This window comes from Pantherophis guttatus, chromosome 2, assembly GCF_059756535.1.
Source record: "Pantherophis guttatus breed Tessera chromosome 2, ASM5975653v1, whole genome shotgun sequence".
Taxonomy (NCBI): domain Eukaryota; kingdom Metazoa; phylum Chordata; class Lepidosauria; order Squamata; family Colubridae; genus Pantherophis; species Pantherophis guttatus.
Genome location: NC_142064.1, coordinates 180,996,863 through 181,015,100, shown reverse-complemented (window position 1 = coordinate 181,015,100; position 18,238 = coordinate 180,996,863). Strand labels below are relative to the sequence as shown.

The 18,238-nt window shown below is 33.7% G+C and overlaps 1 protein-coding gene across 1 annotated transcript in view; it reads right to left on the bottom strand.

Moving 5' to 3' along the window:
* The window catches only part of DOCK2 (dedicator of cytokinesis 2), a 306,359-nt gene that overhangs the window by 61,803 nt on the left and 226,318 nt on the right, over window positions 1-18,238 (bottom strand). The window contains exons 30-33 of the mRNA XM_034406030.3: window positions 14,075-14,153; window positions 8,352-8,452; window positions 8,198-8,256; window positions 928-1,076 (exon numbers count right to left, since the gene is read on the bottom strand). Of these exons, the coding sequence (XP_034261921.2) occupies window positions 928-1,076; window positions 8,198-8,256; window positions 8,352-8,452; window positions 14,075-14,153 (388 nt within the window). The remainder of the gene's footprint in view (window positions 1-927; window positions 1,077-8,197; window positions 8,257-8,351; window positions 8,453-14,074; window positions 14,154-18,238) is intronic.

Below are 18,238 nucleotides of genomic sequence, written 5' to 3'. Positions count from 1 at the left end.
AGAAACCCAAATATATAAAAAAAACATGATTTTGCCTGGATCAAAATAACATTATGCATTAAAATATGTTAAACTTTTCTAAAGCAAAGCAGATCTGAAAAATAATTCCCGCCCTTTTAAAAATGATATTCTAATTTATAATGCAATGTATTCATACTTTTTATTCCTACAGTTTGATTTCAAGCAGGCCTTTTTTTTTTTCCCCTTGTCTTTTGGCAGATATTTATTAAATCTACCAATGGTATCTTACTGAAGAGTATTCGTTCTGCTGTGGTATTAAGTGTTTTTTTCATAAAGTGTTTTACTTGAAAAGTCCTACTATACTTCTTGATTGTATGATAGATGGTTCATGATGGATTTAATAAAGTATTTACTAAATACTTTAATGACCATTTGGATTACAACAGCATCAGAAAGGTTGTTTTACAATCCATAAAATACTTCTGTTGGTTGCAAAATATCCCTCCTTCCTCATGGGTTGAAAACTGGCTCACATTTACCACTGGTTGCAGTGTCAGTTTACATGAATGTACTTCGTGACTTTTTTTTTTTTTTTAGTCATTTTGCAATATTTTTGCCAGTTCCTGGACATACACACACACCCATTTGGGCGAATGGGTTCACAATCATTTGCTTAATGGCTGTGATTTGTACTTAATACCATGTGATTTTGCAATAACATTTACAAAACATAGTCAACCCATTTGAAAAGCTTGAGATGCACTTAATTTTTAAATGAATTATTTTTGATTTTAAATGTGGGTCCTCAAATTCTAAGTTCCCACCAGAACTGCAAACCTTCTCCTTTCCTTTATTTTACACAGAACTAGTGTAAAACAATAGAACAATAACATGTATGCATTCATTTGATATTTAAGAATAATGGCAGTTACCAAATTACCAAATGATACACAAAGCTTATAATACCTTTTTGAATTCACCGGTATGTTTATATTCACATAACATCATGTCAAAGAATATTGGGATGGTCGCTTTACGCAGTTCAGTTTCAGGGATGAGAGTCATTTCTAAGATTGGTCCAACCATTCCTGGAATAAAGCGGATTTTATTCTGTCCTGGAACAATAGACAGAAGAGAATATTAATAATATTAACCCATGGCACACCATTATTTCAATACCATTATAACACTTCTATTTCCAGGTTTTATTTTAACTTTCTTTCTGGATTTTAGAGTGGATATTTTAAAATAAAATTGATGATTCAACATTTCTAGTTGAGAAACAACTATTTACAAAAGAACAGCAAATACCTTTTCATATCAGTTTTGTAACTCTTGCATTGTTTACAAATTAATAAAATATTTGTGATGATTTCCGTGATGGGAGATGGAATGATTAGATGCTAAATATGTAATGCAAAAACTGTGTAAGTGGAATAATACTAGTTATTCCTGATAACATTCAGTTTCTGGGTTCTTTCACTTGTTGCAATTTGATTGCCTGACTTCTGCTTCACTTGAGGGGTCCTTGGTACTCTCTGAGCTTGCTGGTTTTCTTACGGATGTTTCATTACCCAAACTAGGCAACATACTTAGTGCTAGTAAGGAGTGAGATTTGCTGTCAGTTTATATTCTAGTGGCTTGCTGTTGGCTTCCTCAGCAGTTTCTTGATTGAGGTATTGTTTGCTTGATTGTGGAATGGAACAACTTGCAACAGCCAACTTGCTGCAGCCAAATCACCACTGCCAACTCACTGCAGGAGAACTCACAATGCCCAACTCGCCATGAGACAACTTGCTGTGGGACAATTTAACAATTCTATTTAATTATTTAAAATAAATAAAATAATAAAATAATAAAGTTTTGCCATTCACATTTCATTCTGTCCATCCTATATTATTATTATTATTATTATTATTATTATTATTATTATTATTATTATTATTATTATTATTATTATTTATTGGTTAATCTTTAGTGAGATTCACAGCCTTTGAGGCTGGTTAATAGCTCAGCAGCTCGAGTCCTAACCAAGGACCTAGGAACTGTTAAGGTATCGTCGGAGGATGTAAGCTGTTCCGAGTAAGGTGGTTTTTTGTAGAGTCAAAATGTTCAAGTCCGGCAAATTTAGAATTTCTAAATAGCGGGGTAACCCTTTGGGTATTGCTCTGAGGGCTCCAATTACAATCGGGACAACACACGATTTCTTTTTCCACAGTCGCTCAACTTCAATTTGTAAGTCCCGGTACTTTGTGATTTTTTCTTGCTGCTTATCTTCAATTCGTGCATCACCAGGTATTGCAATGTCAATGAACCATACTTTTTTCTTTTCAACTATTGTTATGTCAGGTGTGTTGTGGACCAAGTGCCTGTCAGTCTGAATCCTAAAGTCCCACAAGATCTTGAGTTTCTCATTCTCTAAAACTTTCTCAACCTGATGTTCCCAGTGGTTTTTGCTGTACTCAAATCCAAACTTCTGGCACAATTTCCAGTGAATGATTTTAGCAACACGGTCATGGCGTTGTAGGTAGTCAGTTTGTGAAATTTTGCTGCACCCACTGATCAGGTGGTCGACTGTCTCATCTTTCTCATTGCAGAGGCGGCATTTGCTGTTGGTGGTAACATGTTGAATTTTTGCCTTCATACAGTTTGTGGCTAGGGCTTGTTCTTGAGCTGCCAAAATAAAGCTTTCAGTTTCTTTTTTCAGTACTCCTGATCTTAACCAGTTCCAAGTTAGTTTCTGGTCAGCTTTGCCTTCAATACTTTTCAAGTATTGGCCATGCAGAGCTTTGTGTTTCCAATTTTCAGCTCGCTGCTCAATTACTTCTTTCTTATATTCTGCTTTTGTTTTAGTTGTCTTTAAAAGGCCTCCTTTATTTACTTCCTTAATCATTGGTTCTTCACTTTTCTGGATGTAATCATTCAAGCTGCATTTTTCTTCTTCCACAGTCTGCTTTACTTGTAGGAGTCCTCGACCACCCTCTGCTCTTGGTAAATATAATCGGTCAACATCACTTTTAGGGTGCAAGGCATGATTCATTGTCATAAGCTTCCTTGTTTTTCTGTCCAAATTGTCTAACTCCATCTGGGTCCAGTCAATTATTCCTGCAGAGTATCTAATCACAGGTATAGCCCAGGTATTTATGGCTTTTATGATGTTTCCTCCACTCAATTTGGACATTAATATCTTACGAATTCGCCGAATGTACTTGGCTGAAGTTAATTCCTTGACTTTATTATGCATTAAGTCAGAGGCTTCTAAAATCCCCAAGTACTTGTAGCCTTCTTCTGATTTTACTGCCTTTATCATTTCTTCATTCTCTAGTTCTATTCCATCCTCTTTTATGATCTTGCCTGCTTTGGTTACTATTGTTGCACATTTGTCAATTCCAAACTGCATACCAATGTCTTGGCTGAATTATTATTATTATTATTATTATTATTATTATTATTATTATTAATTATTATTATTATTTCAATTTATATACCGCCCTTCTCCTATTGGACTCAGGGCGGTGCACAGCCAAGGATAAAAAACATACCAATACACAATTTAAAATCAATTAAAAGAATTATACAGCTTTTGCCCACAATTTAAAACAATCCAATTAAAATCCAATTTACACTTAAAAAGCTAAAAAGAGCTAAAAAAGCTTTTGTTTCTTTCTGTCTTTTTTTTTTTTAATGATTCTATTCCACCATTTCTTGATATTAGTGTAACTCTTATCCTGCAGCATCTTGGAGTTAATCTATGCTGATTTGAGGGCTGATTGCTGGTGGAGAGGTGCTTGGGTCTTTTTGTTCCTTTTTGACTGCTTGATTGTCTCTTTTGCATAGTATGCTTTACTTAGTTATTCTGTTATGGTTAAATTAATAAATTACAACCAGAATGATTTCTTCCCAGTTATTCATCTGTAGCTACTACCCCATATCATAGTGCGCAAAGGGCTCAACTGTATATGAAACAATTTGAACAAACTGAGATAGGATAATTGATGGATGAATGGATAGATAGATAGATAGATAGATAGATAGATAGATACTGGTAGATGATAGATAGATAGATAGATAGATAGATAGATAGATAGATAGATAGATAGATAGATAGATAGATAGATAGATACTGGTAGATGATAGATAGATAGATAGATAGATAGATAGATAGATAGATGATAGATAGATAGATAGATAGATAGATAGATAGATAGATAGATAGATAGATAGATAGATAGATAGATCTGTGATAAATCACTGATAAATCAGTGTTTCACAAGTTGGTATTTTGATATTAATTTTTTTTTGATCGCTGCATTTCCAAGATATCTGAAGAGTGCTAAGTTAGAGAAAAGAGCTAAATGGTATGTAAAACTAATATCCTTTCTATGGCAGTACTGCATTATAAGGCCTTTAGTCTCTACTATTGTTATGGTCCATTGACAATTCAAGATCACATGATAATATGTCTGTTTACTATTGCATGCAAAGCATATTGCACATCAGGTAACCCACATGAATTGACTGAATATACACAGTCTTCTCTTAATGGTTACTGTTCCCAGCATTTAATCAACGCATGTTCTTAGAAGAGAAAATAATTCTATTTCCTCATCTCTTCCCATCAAAATCAATTTATCAGAGAAAACATTACACTAGCCTTTGATATGTTCTCTTGTCTCTGTCACAACTGAAAAAAACACATCAGCTTTCATTCCTAGATGAATAATGCCAACTATTAGAAAGCTCAGAATAGAAATGATGTCCTGGTAACTCTATTATAGATTGGCTGCACAATGACTTAAAGCCACATGAAATACAGCGCCACTGGAGTCTGCCTTAGGAAGCATTTGCAATTATGACAGATGATGAAAAAAGAAGAAAGAAGCTTGTAAATGTCACCTCTAACAAGAAAACCAAGCCTTGAAATATTTCTTAGTGATGGAATATCCCCCACCTCTTTCCCTCTCCCCGCTCCCCCCCTCTGTAAAACAAAGTAAAATTACAATAAGGTCCAAAGTATTGGTTGATCACCTTTATAGTTCTCCCTCTTACAGTACTTAATCATGCCTAATGTTTCAGACAAGAGAGCTGAAAAAGCAGCAGCCGGTATAGGTTTGATTCCCTGTATTACATTATGGACATGGCATTTGGTCCAATAAACAACAAAATGCAAAGACTCTGGACATTCTTTTGCAAAGTCTAATTTGCAAACGTGACAGGCCTCATCTAGAGCATTCACCTTTTGATTAAGTGGAAAGGATAATTGCTCAATTTCACTTTAACTAAAACCTGGGTAGCTATATATTTCCAGTTGCGATCAATAGATGAAGAGACAACTTAGCTACCACCAAGCTCCTAATCTTTGAAAAAAATCTTTATTTACTTGGAAATATGCTATGTAACATCAAGAAAATTGATGGATCCTTCAAAATCTTCCTTCCTTCCTTCCTTCCTTCCTTCCTTCCTTCCTTCCTTCCTTCCTTCCTTCCCAGCATCACAAAACCTAAAACAATTGAATAAAACTTTCTAGTATAATGCATTCTTGTTTTACATACTTAAAACTTCTTGTATCATTTTAAAACTACAGATCATTGTTAAGATCAAATTAGTATGCAAGTATCAATAACAGTGATCTGCACAAAAATGAAAAATTAGAATAGCTTCTACCTACTAAGAAAGAAATTTATCTTTGAGGTAAGAGCCCAGATAAATTAACAGCTATAATTCTCTAGCCAGAAAGAAAGAAAGAAAGAAAGAAAGAAAGAAAGAAAGAAAGAAAGAAAGAAAGAAAGAAAGAAAGAAAGAAAGAAAGGCCATTCATAGCATCTAAATCTATTTTTATTTAACAAATGGTATAATGCTTTCAGGTTAAAATGTGACTTTAAGAGAAATTTTAGATATAGTACAAGCTCATGTATAGAATTATAGTCTCCCAGAATTTCCAGAACTTTTGGCATTAGATTTATTTATCAAATATGAGGTTTCCAATGGGAAACTTTTAGAATCCTTGTAACATGTTAAAGTTAGCTCAGGGTACTAAATTGGAATATGTTTAGTAATATTTATTAGAAATTAATGGAAAAATGGCAGGTTGAAAAGTCAATTTATTTCAGAAAAGTCATGGCTGGGTGAGACTATTTTTTTATTTCAGGATAGAAATGCGAAAGATATTTGGCTATAACTATCATTGTTTTCAACAGTGTATTGTACTAACATCTGTCGATTGTTATAAACCACACACTTTTGGTCAGATGGGCAGTTATATAAGTGTGCTTTCTGAATTAATAAATAAATACTTTTAGAGTTTGTCTTATTCCGTTATAAGTCATTTTTCAAAATTATTGAACTTTACAACATTGCCTGCAAACATATGATCTAAGGTGATTGAACTAGGTGTTACAATTATTACATTTCCATCAGTTTTTAGAAAATGAATTATCAGTTTTAGAAATCAATATTGGAGTAATATAATGTTGGTAAAACTAATCAATTTTCTGTAAATGTGATATACCCTGTAAATTTAATATTTTTCTTCCACTGAAATTCTTACTGTTGCATACAATTTAATCCATCAGAATATTGCATCAAGTTGTTACAAATCCTTTCATCTCTTGTTCTGAGCTTGTTAATACTTGCTGGATTCTCAACTTTTTAATTTAAGAAAAAATTACAATTTCTATAAACCTCCAGTTTCTGAGAATTGTAGGTCTTTGATTATTTATAATTGTTCGATAAGTTTACATTTGAATAGCAGAGGAACTTTAAATACTTTTTTTTTCCTGGAGAAAACCTGTATAACATATAATTAAACATGGCATTCTGTTATAATCAAGGGAATTCTTTCAAGTGACTGCAACAGAAGTTCCATCTTTATTCTGTATCAATCCTATATTAAGCAGCTGCTTTCATCATTTTGCTGTGTTTTTCTAATTTCAAGAAAAATGTCATTGTATTGTTGGGTACAATGACAAAACAGCCTCATCTAACTATGACTATTCTGAAATAATAACACAGATAGGGACAAAAAATAAAATTGAATTAATTGAATTAAATAAAATCTTGAAACCTAAATAAACAGATTTTTTCCTTCATACGAAAGCAAACCGACACATTTGCTGAGACAAACCTTGGTGGCTGGACATTCCATTTTCTTGCATAGAAGCTTCCCTTAAAAGCTGCAAAATTGCCTTGAATTATAATTACAGGCCTGCTGTATTATTATATGGAGCTATAATGGACCAGTTCCAGTTTGATCCCTGCTGACTTGGCAGTAAATTAATCAAGCCAAGCTCAGCGTATTCAACTCTTCTTTGTCCTTCCATGCACACTCTTTCTCTAGGCTTGGATAGGTAGTACTATGTATTTACTTAGAAATTGGGAATCCAAATATTACTCAACAATACATGTTGGTCATTGTATCCATATGAACAAAAAGTGTTATTAATGTAAAGCAGAAGGTATAAACATTTTAACAGAGAGAAAAAGAATAGAAGCAGCTCTACACTTGTATAACCAGAACTGAAACATGTATTCTTATCTCTGGACAGACACTCATTTTTTAAACTAACACTCCAAAAAAAAAAAAAAAATGACCTTCCTAAAACGGATATCCAGGAACGTAATTCCCTTTACCCAGAATGATCCATGTGAAGGGCAGTTTCTATAACTACCAAAATTAGTAGTCAACAACAGCAACAGCAATAGCACTTAGATTTATATACCGCTTCACAGTGCTTTACAGCCCTCTCTAAGTGGTTTACAGAGTCAGCCTTTTGCCCCCAACAATCTGGGTCTTCATTTTACTGACCTCGGAAGGCTGAAAGGCTGAGTCAACCTTGAGCCTGATGAGATTCAATCTGCCAAACTGCTGGCAGCCAGTGATCAGCAGAAGTAGCCTGCAGTACTGCACTCTAACCATTGCGTCATCGGGGTTCAACAAGATGATCACAAACCCTCTTGCTATAAATGAAAGCTTTTTGCTTAGTCCTCTTTGTACTATTTCCAGAGTATCTCCTTGTTCCAGTTCTTAATAATATTGAGCAATGTTGCATGTGTAGAAATTTCTATGTTGCTATCTACCAGACATTCAGGCACATATCTTGTAAATAAGGTGGCAGGAATTTCATGAGACAAGATAAATGTAATAAAAACAATTTTAATAAAACGGAACAACTCATTAGAAAAGGTCTCCCTAAGAACCATAAGAGGCCCATCTTTGCTTTCAAGTACTCTAACTTACCAAGTTTGTACCACATGTCACGGATAGCAAAACCAATTAAACGTCTCATGTCTCCATATCTAAAAGGGAAAGCAGAAGTCATTATCTTCATCCCAGCTTTCTTGTCTAAATGAGAAGCAAAAATCACTTTTTGATGATTAAAAACAAGACCTACTTGTTCAGGATCTTAATGCATTTACCATGGGAGAATTGCTCTAGCTGCAAGGTGTCCTGGGTGATAAAAGCCACTGCAAGATGAAAATAGTTGTTCCAGAGCTGTAAATTGAGCAGAAGACAGAACACCGAATTGTTATAATGCATCTCTCTTGAAATGGAAGGTTGTATTAAGCTGTGTAAAACCTAAATAATTTATGAAGGCAGCCAGCAGAAAGGATTTAATATGATGCTGAGTTATGTGCTATTATTACATTGCAATTAGAATAAAAAGACAAGAGTGTGGTTTTTATACCCACTGGTCTGCATTCCCTGAGTAGCATCTGGAGATTCACTTGGCGTTCATTAGCTTATAAACAATAATTACCACACACCCTGAGAACTGTTGCCTACACCAGATTCAGAATAATTTTCCATCTCCAACCAAGGAATGCAGCTTTAGAGGTAAAAATTATATCATACATTCTTCATAACTGTTTCATGGGAAAAAAAGCTCATTGATTTTAGTAAAATTGAATTCTAAAAGATACACATGGAATAAGTCCAAAAATAATGAGGTTATTTTTAACCTCAAAAATTATAATATGAAGCTATGAAGAGTTCTGGATTTTCATCAACTTTATTTTCATTGTAGTAATAGTTAAAAATGACCACATTTCTCGAGGTTGAAAAACAGAAATACATAATTCTATGATCTGGAATATATTTTGTCCCTAGTTTTCAAATATCAGTATAGCAATATTTTAATAGAAAAATTACCTATAGCAAAATTTACCTAGAAAAAGCTGCTGATCAAAATAGTTCCTCATTTTTCCACACAAGGGAGAGTTTCTCATACATAATATTTTTATCGTTTATACATTTTAGCAAACTATTAATTGTAGGTGGATTTATTTCTATATATTTCATCTCCATCAGTTTAAAGAGCTGATATTCATGTTAACTGCCTATTAGTAAGCTTCAGAGAGGAATACTATAAGAAACACAGCCACATGTATGACAATGTAGGTGGTACTAGAGGCTGCACTAAAATCCAAGTCTTTCTAACCATTGTGACTATGAAAAGCATCTTGAGGTATAAATCCTATGGCTGATGAACTTTAGAACACCTACAGCTATTACGAATGCCGAAGGGGAGGCCCAATTCTAGCATTAGGATAATTAATCTAGCCAATTTTGTATAGTGGTTAAGGCACCAGACTAGAAATCAGGTAACTGTGAGTTGTAGTTCCTCCTTCAGCACAAAGCCAAACTCGATGGCTTTGGACAGTACAATCTCTCTCAGTCCAACTCACAGGGTTGTTGTGGGAAAGTAGTAGGAAGGAGTATTATGCATGCAGGTGGCCTTGAATTATTTATCAAAATAATAGAAGCAGGACATAAATAAATAAATTGAACAATTGTTAGAATAATGATATTTTATCTTATTTATCATACTAAAGAAATATTCTTCAACCTTGTGGAATATCTCTATTCACTGTTCTATAAAGTCAATATTCCTCTCACTACAGCTCCTCCCAAGAAGAAAATAGTTGTCACACAATGTTCAGCCAAAGGAAAAATGGCCATTGAGGGACAAAGCCCAGTAGATGGGTAGAACGAAAAAGTCCTGCAATGGACCAATTGAAGTCCAACAGGCCACCAACCTCTGAAGATCCCCCTATTCTTTTTTCCTATATATACTGTATATTGCCTACTAGAAGGAATAAAATTACAGCCTGTGCCATTTGTTCTTTCTTCATTTTTAAAATTAACAGATTTACCTTCTCTGCAATGTCTCCCTTGTATTCACATCAGACCTCAATCATACCACAGTATAAATTGTTCAAAATTCATTGTCCAAAAATCCTTTATTAAATCAAAATCAAGCCAGTCTACCAAAAAAAAAAAAAAAGCTACTTAATGTACTATGTAATTTGTTAGGATGAACAATTAATTAATGTCACAGATTCAAATGCTTAGTTTTTAAAAGGATAGAATGATTTTAATACATTGAAAGAATTTCTTTCTTAGTTTAAAGCACGAACACACATTTAGCATTATTATTGTTGTTTTTGATATTGTTTCTCCACAGCCCAATCAATGCCAATCTATTTTCTTCAGCTTTTCAATCATATTCTTGTATCAAGTGGAGTGTTAGAGAGACTATCAAATCAGCCTTAAGAGGATCGTAACATTTTTCTTCTCTCTTTTGCTGCTTGTAAGACCATGCCTACAATTTTTGATGGGAGTTGGACTAACCTCTGAGGCAGCAAAGCATGTTCAAATGGCACACAACACAATCATAGTGGCATACAGCACAATATCCTTTTTGAAAAGCCCTTCCTCCCAGATCCCCATCTGTCAGCATTATGTTTCTATAAGCACTACATTCTCCTGATCTAAAAGAAAGCTTTGTTTGTGAAAATGGAGGGAAGTGTTCATCAAAGGAAAAGAGATAAGAAAATAGAATGGTGCACTCTTGTTGAGCTGAAAAACAAGTGAAGTTTCTTTTTTCCAATGTTGCCTTTCTGTTTCTAGTCTTCATGAAATTACAAACAAACAAATAAAAACACTCCAGTCAGGATCAGGATTTTCTCCTGAAACTGGAACAACTAACTCCAGTGAGTTTTCAAAAAGTGAAACATATACAGGCAGTGCAAGATAAGAATATAAAAATATGAGATCAAAGGCATGCTTAATAATTTACATACAATTCTTACATAGCCACTATCTCACCTAGTGACTCTAGGAAGTTCATGGTAAAAATTTAAACATAGCACATTGAAAAGATTTATCATCAAAATAAAGCCGTCAAAATCCCATATCTAACAATCTAACCCAATGACCAAAGAAAAATCACATCTTCATGGTTTTCCAAAAGGCTAACTTGTTTGGGGACAAATGGATTTGTTATAACCCCCAATATCTAAATTTCCAGGAAGGAAATTTCTCTGTGAACTATCTTCTAAAAGAGTCGAAGACCTTTATTACTTGTGCAGTAGCTAAATTCCGTTTTGCAATGAAAACAATGCATAACTGTGGTCACAGAAATAATTGTCCCCTTTTATTCATCACTTTAGATTTAATGTGCATTAGCTATCTTTTTTTTTAGTGATATCTATTTTACTTCCTAGGTTGTAATATTTTTTAATCCTTGCACCAGTAATTAACACAGTTATAGTGGTGTATTTTACATTGTTATTTAATCTTTGTATTATTTCATCTATTTGATTTTTCATTTGTGTTATATATTTTACAAATTTTGCTGGTCATTACTGAATAAACAGTATTTTGATTTCTTTTAACTCAATGTATTATGTAGTATGTATGTCTAATAGCACTGTTAGAAAAACAACAATATATTGTCCAAACCATCTATCATAGCATATATTCTATAATGTTCGAAGATTGCATTTGTTTTGTAAAACATTGTCAGTACAGGATGTTTAGAGAAGGAATAGGAAGAATCTCAAGGTTCATGTTGTTTCTACTCTATTCAATAAAGTGGAACTTTTGAGTTATTTCTTTCCCATATTGAGATGTTCAAGCCTTCATCTGGAAAAAGAGAGAAACAAACACACAAGGGGAAGCTGAAGGGACAGATGAAGGAAAGACGGGGGTGGGGAAGGGAGAAAGAAATGGCCCAACCTGCAAATTGATGTGTGAAGTTTTCTATCGCCACACGAGGAAAATAAATCTCACTTGATAGAATCCCATTTTCTGTGCAATTCTTAAAGAGAAAGGATCAATCTAGATTCAGGGCCAGAGCAAAGTCATAAATTTCCCTATTCTGTCCCCATTACTGAACTCCCTCACAATTCAAATACACAGGTACAGAAACCCACAGAAAGCCATGTCCTGTTATTTTGTGAGGGAAAAAATAGAACTGTGCTGTGGAATGTATGATATCCATCCACTGGTATACAGTAAATATGGTGCAACAGATGTTTGCATTTTCAGTTGTATCAATTTGGGCAAAAAAAGGAAAGAAAATTTCAAGTGCTTTGAATGACATTTCATAATTTTTTCAAACATCCCAACTGGTAGATCATAAATAAGTAAATGATAATAAAAGTCAATAAATATGCATTGGCTGCTGCACACAAGTTTCAAGGGAATCAAAACTCCCAAAACAAGCATTTCTTGTAAGATCGGCAAAACATTTATGCCAACTAATTCTCTAACTCTCTAACATCAGCATATAGCAAGTTCCAAACCAAAGGAAAGTGTTAAATGTTTAATTGTTATGGCAATATTATTAATTTCTGATGTAGGTTTGCAATAAAGATAACTTCATGGGCTGCTCCTAGCAGAGAATGGAATGGGACAATTTGCCCTGGCCAACTTGCCACGACCATCTTGCTGCTGCCAACTTGCTGTGGGGCAACTGGTCATGGATATTTTTACGTTATCAATGTGATAAATGATATCCACCACTGTTTCTTTGACATTATTTCTACTTTTGTCTTATCCACCTGAAAGTTGAGCAGCTTATTGGCTGGGAGAGTGGGAGGTTGGTTACATCAGCTATCTTCTTGTTTTCTTCTTATATTTTGTTTTATTTTAACTTTTATCTGTAAACCAGGCAGATTCGCTATGGAATCACACAGCCTCGAAATTGGAATAGTAAGGACAGTGGGAAGGGAACAAAAAGGAAATCTGGCATGCCAGTGGCATGCAGTCTGTTAAATCTCAGAGAGTAAAGAAAATTATGCTTTATCATTCATACTCTGGCTTGAAAAGAGCTATTACTCATTATGCATTCATTTACATTAATATTATTCACATTTACTATATGAATTTTATAAACCATATTTTTACTTGTCACATTCTGGGGCAAGTAGGACAAAAAGGAATCTTAAGGTCTTTTCTGAGGCCTTTTTTGAGATATAATTTTGATTTCACACTGCGTGCCTCACATTACTTGATAGTAACAAATTCTGCCTGATAATTCACTTTTTTGGTACATTGCTTGCTGCTCCGATGCTATATTATTTATGTGTGAATTCAATCTGAAAAAATGGATAGGTATGCTAAGTCTTTATCTTCTTGCGGTCTTGCTATAAACAACATTTATTTCTACAATGCTAGGTAATTTCCTCAACAACTGTTTTATTACTTTAAATAAATAAATAAATAAATAAATAAATAAATAAATAAATAAATAAATAAATGTGTTATGCAGTCTTATTATATGGTTCTAGGCAGCTTACAAACATTGAAAATTTATTTTGATTTTTGGGATACCAATAAAAACTTTTAAGAAACACCAACATAAACAAGCTTGGCTAAAAAAAATAAGTTTTAACTCACTTCCTTCATTGAAATAAGGTAAGGACCACACTTCAACCTCAGTTTGAAATTTTTCCAAGTATAGACCCTCTCTAGAAGAAGTAAAATGAGCTCTTGATATTAAAAATATCTGTGCCGAAAAAGAATGTTCTGATATTCTAATTAAAATCCATGTATATATGATGATCCTATATTACATGATTATTTATTCTATAGCTTGGGTCCAAATTGGCCAAACTGGTAAAAGCATCGGACTGAGAACCAAACAATAATCAAAATACCAAAATTGTGGGGGGAAAATAGTTCTCCCAAATTAAATGACCTTCGGATGTATTTCATCTTCTTTCAGTCTAATTCCAAACAGTATGGGGAAATACTGAAAAAAAGTTGATGCAAAACTAGTAAATTCTGGTTTTTTTAAATAATAATAATAATAAATAAGGCACTTACTTGTTCTTCAAAATTCATGTTTTCCAGAAATTTATGGTTCATAGTCTCAGAAAATTTGTTGATGGCTCTCAGAAACACTCTAACGAAAAACAAGATGAAAAATCAAGCCATTAATTTTTGAATTTTGATCCATTAGCTGGCATCAAAGCAAAACTAAGCAGTGATATTTATTATATATATATAATATATATATACACACACAAATTATGTGGAGGGCTACCCAACTTGTAAATATAACCTCTGGGAGATCTACATTATATTAAAAAGATTAAAAAACAATGAAATAACAAAAACAAAGGAGACAAAAACACACAACAATACCATACAGCATAAGTGGAGCCAAGCCACATAAGTGAGGCCAAGCAATATATTTCGCTTCTGACACTATGACAGGACAGGCCCAATGCCCAGGATTATAAGAGGCAACAGGGTTACTCCCATTCAAAACTAATAGAGTTATGCTATGCCAAAGGGCACAGCATGTAACAAAGAGTTAGAATATGAATTGCTTTCAACAATGTATAATAAATGGTATATTCTATATAAGGTCATATTTCTTTCAATTTCTGATTTGAAATATATTCTAATTAGTTCTCACCACTGCAAATCGGAAGTCTTTTAGTGTGCTGCAGAACCACAGTTTGTTTGTGTGAATATAGCCTAATAAATCTTTCACGTTTAATATGTTTCCCATGACATAGTTCTACGCTTACTTTTAAAGGACTAAGGGCTTTTTTTAATTGATCAGCCAAACAGAAATATTAACTTCTTTAATTATTTACAATGAGTCTTGGCTCATTAGAATTAGCCTCCTACATACTGCCTAGCAATATAAAAACCCACAGCTATTAAATTATATTTACTTGCCAATTATTTTCTATTAGCCATACAGGATATAATTTGAATTAATAAAACCACTGTTGGTATAGGAACCCAACAAGTAAGTGCCACTATCTCCTGTAATTAAACAAAAAAGAAAATGAGACTAAGAACCAGGAGCAACTTTTCCTTTTCTTCTTTTTCTTGACTTTAAAGTAATACAATTCTACATTTAGTTTATTCCTAGACTGTAATAGTTCTCATACAGTCAGAGAAAAACAATAGGGTCATAATAAGCAAAAGTCATTTGGAATAAGCTAGCTACCTTAAAAGAGGAGGCCAGGTAGCCTGCTGCATAAAGTGGCAATAAGAAAGAAGCACAATGAGTGTGTGATTATTATTTCTGTATATAGAGCTTGCCTTTGAAAGACAGATATTGCTAGAAGCCTTTGGTTAAGGATTTCTAACCTTTCTTCAGGAAGAATTATCAGGAGTTCTTGGATTCTTGTGAGGTTGTCCAATTGGTTAAAATTCTGCCTATTTGGTGAAAATGGCCAGATGTCTTTACCTTTAATAATTGCATAGAAGAAGGATTTTTGGTAGGGATCTCTAGTTCCAAGTAAAATCCTCTCATTGAAACAACTATTGGAAGTGAAATAATTCTGTTTTTTAATCTAACCATTCTAAGTAATATATTCTTTTAAGAAAAACTGTGTATACAATAATGCTTTCTTTTGGCTGAATAGCATTCAGATTAGCAAGATATGTTTCAAGGGAATTCCCAGCCACATCTTGCCCAATTAGAAACGTAGGATATCTTGACCTGCTCAGTATGATGATATAGCAGATCAATAGAGAAAATGTGCAGCAAATGTGCTGAAATAAGGTAAAAATGATGAGAATCGCTAAATATCTGATGCCTAGATTCAAGAGTATAGAGTGAGATTTGCTAAAGAGGATAGACTGAAGGTTAATAGTACAAAACCCACTTTCCATGTATTCAGTCACTTACATGGTTCATTGGTACTTAGAATGTAGTATTGCAGGCTGACTATGCTCACTGTCAGGAGTTTGATCCTGACCAGCTCAAGGTTGACTCAGCCTTCTATCCTTCCAAGTCAGTAAAATGAGGGCCCAGATTGTTGGGGGCAATATGCTGATTCTGTAAACCGCTTAGAGAGGACTGTAAAGCAATATATGTCTAAGTGCTATTGTTACATCACCAGCAAGCCAAGAAAGGAGTCCTTCTGAACAAGTATTAGATTATGATAAATTTCAGAAAGTATGCATGATCATCACTGTTACCATCACTTACAAGTCAGAATTTTGTTAGAACACCTAACAATAATATTATTGTTAATTATTAATATTTAGGAAATATTAGGAGATTGGTCTCCTTTTTCTAGTGCTGCTCTGAGGAAATGTTAGTATTCAGATTCACCCTAAAAGGTTTCTAATGCAACCTTAGTTCTATAAAATGTATTGAATTGATGCCATACAAATATTGTACATGTTTCACAAATTTATTCAGTTTAGATTTGGGTCTGGTGGCCTGATTGACAAATTCATTTTATGCTCAGGTTCATTACTCTAGGCAGGGATAAGATGATAAAGTGCATCATATCAGCATGGCTTGGCTAGCCATCTAGGTGTCCTTTGAAGTAACAAAATGAGAAATAGAATCGATTTAATTTAGTTGAAATGCCTACCTCCAGACATCCCTGGAACAAAAGAACCTTTTCTAATATGCAATATTTGTAGTTTTTACAGAACATTTTTTTTCTTTTAACGACTCTGTAATCTCTTGCATCAGGGTGCATTCGGGGCCACTGAGCAAAACTCAAGCATTTAATGGCCAGATGCTCTTCCTGACACCTACGCAGAGTTCTCAGAAGACTATTAGTCATTGCGCCCAGAGAGAGGAATAGAAAAGAATAGAGTTGAGTAGAGTAGAATAGAATAGAATAGAATAGAATAGAGTAGAGTAGAGTAGAGTAGAGTAGAGTAGAGTAGAGTAGAGTAGAGTAGAGTAGAATAGAATAGAATAGAATAGAATAGAATAGAATAGAATAGAATAGAATAAACAGAGTTGAAAGGGACCTTGGAGGTCTTCTAGTCCAACCCCCTGCCCCTACCTAGGATCAAACTCACAGCCTCCAGATTGTGAAGTGAGAGCTCTACTTCTAGGCTACTACACTACTCAGTTTCTGCTAAGAACAATACGTAATATTTAACAGTATATCAATAACTTCTGTATTGTGCTGTACTTCAAATATACAGTATCAGTACTTCTGATATTTAATATCAGAAAAAATATTTAATATTATGAGCACTATGTCTATTATAGCTTTGAAAGTTTTATTCAGTGACTAATGCTAGATATACCTGTACTGACAATTCCTGATCCTAATGCACATGGTGTGCTATTTATGATTTTTAAAAGAAAATAATACACAATGCAACAAACAAAACTTTATAGAAACTGAGCATTTTCTTGTTCATGGATAGGATGAAAAACATCTTGAAGCTAATAAATATCTGTAAGATTATCTCTCCTCTCTTCATAGATTAATTCATATTTGTATGATTAATCTTTATATTTCATATTACTTTTGAATATGTTGTTTTTCTTCAACAAATGAGGGAACTATTTTGTTTTTCATCTGTTACCCATTTTGTATAGCATTCTGCACAAAATGGGAAATATCTGTTCTGAGCTCAAAATGAACTATCTTTCAGTTGAAACATTGCATCAATACAATTCACTATTGGCAATCTCAACGCCAAATCACACCACCATCCAGCACAAATAAACTCTGTTGCCAAAACATTAACCACAAGAACTAAACGTCTGGCTGATGAAGCACATTTACAAACAGAATTATATACACTAACTAATGTACTGACATCAAATGGGTTCTGTAGAAATAAAGTCATCAATATGATCAAACATACAACACCAAAACAGAATAAAAAACAACAAGAGGAACAAAACAATGGGAAAGCCATCTTGCCCTATATAAGGGGAACAACAGATAAAATTAGCAAAGTACTACATAAACACAACATCAAAACCATATTTTGCACAGATAGAAAGATATTGTCCATTCTGAGAAACCCCAAAGACAAAATAGAATTAGAAGATCAAGGCATATACGAAATCCCGTGTGCTTCCTGCCCATCAACATACATTGGACAGACCAACAGAAGAATGAGTGTGTGCATCGAGGAACACAAAAACTCAATACAAAAGCAAGAACACACATCATCATTAGTTCAACATATAAATACAACAGGACACAACATTAATTTTAATAAAACAAAAACAGTTGCAAAAATAGAACA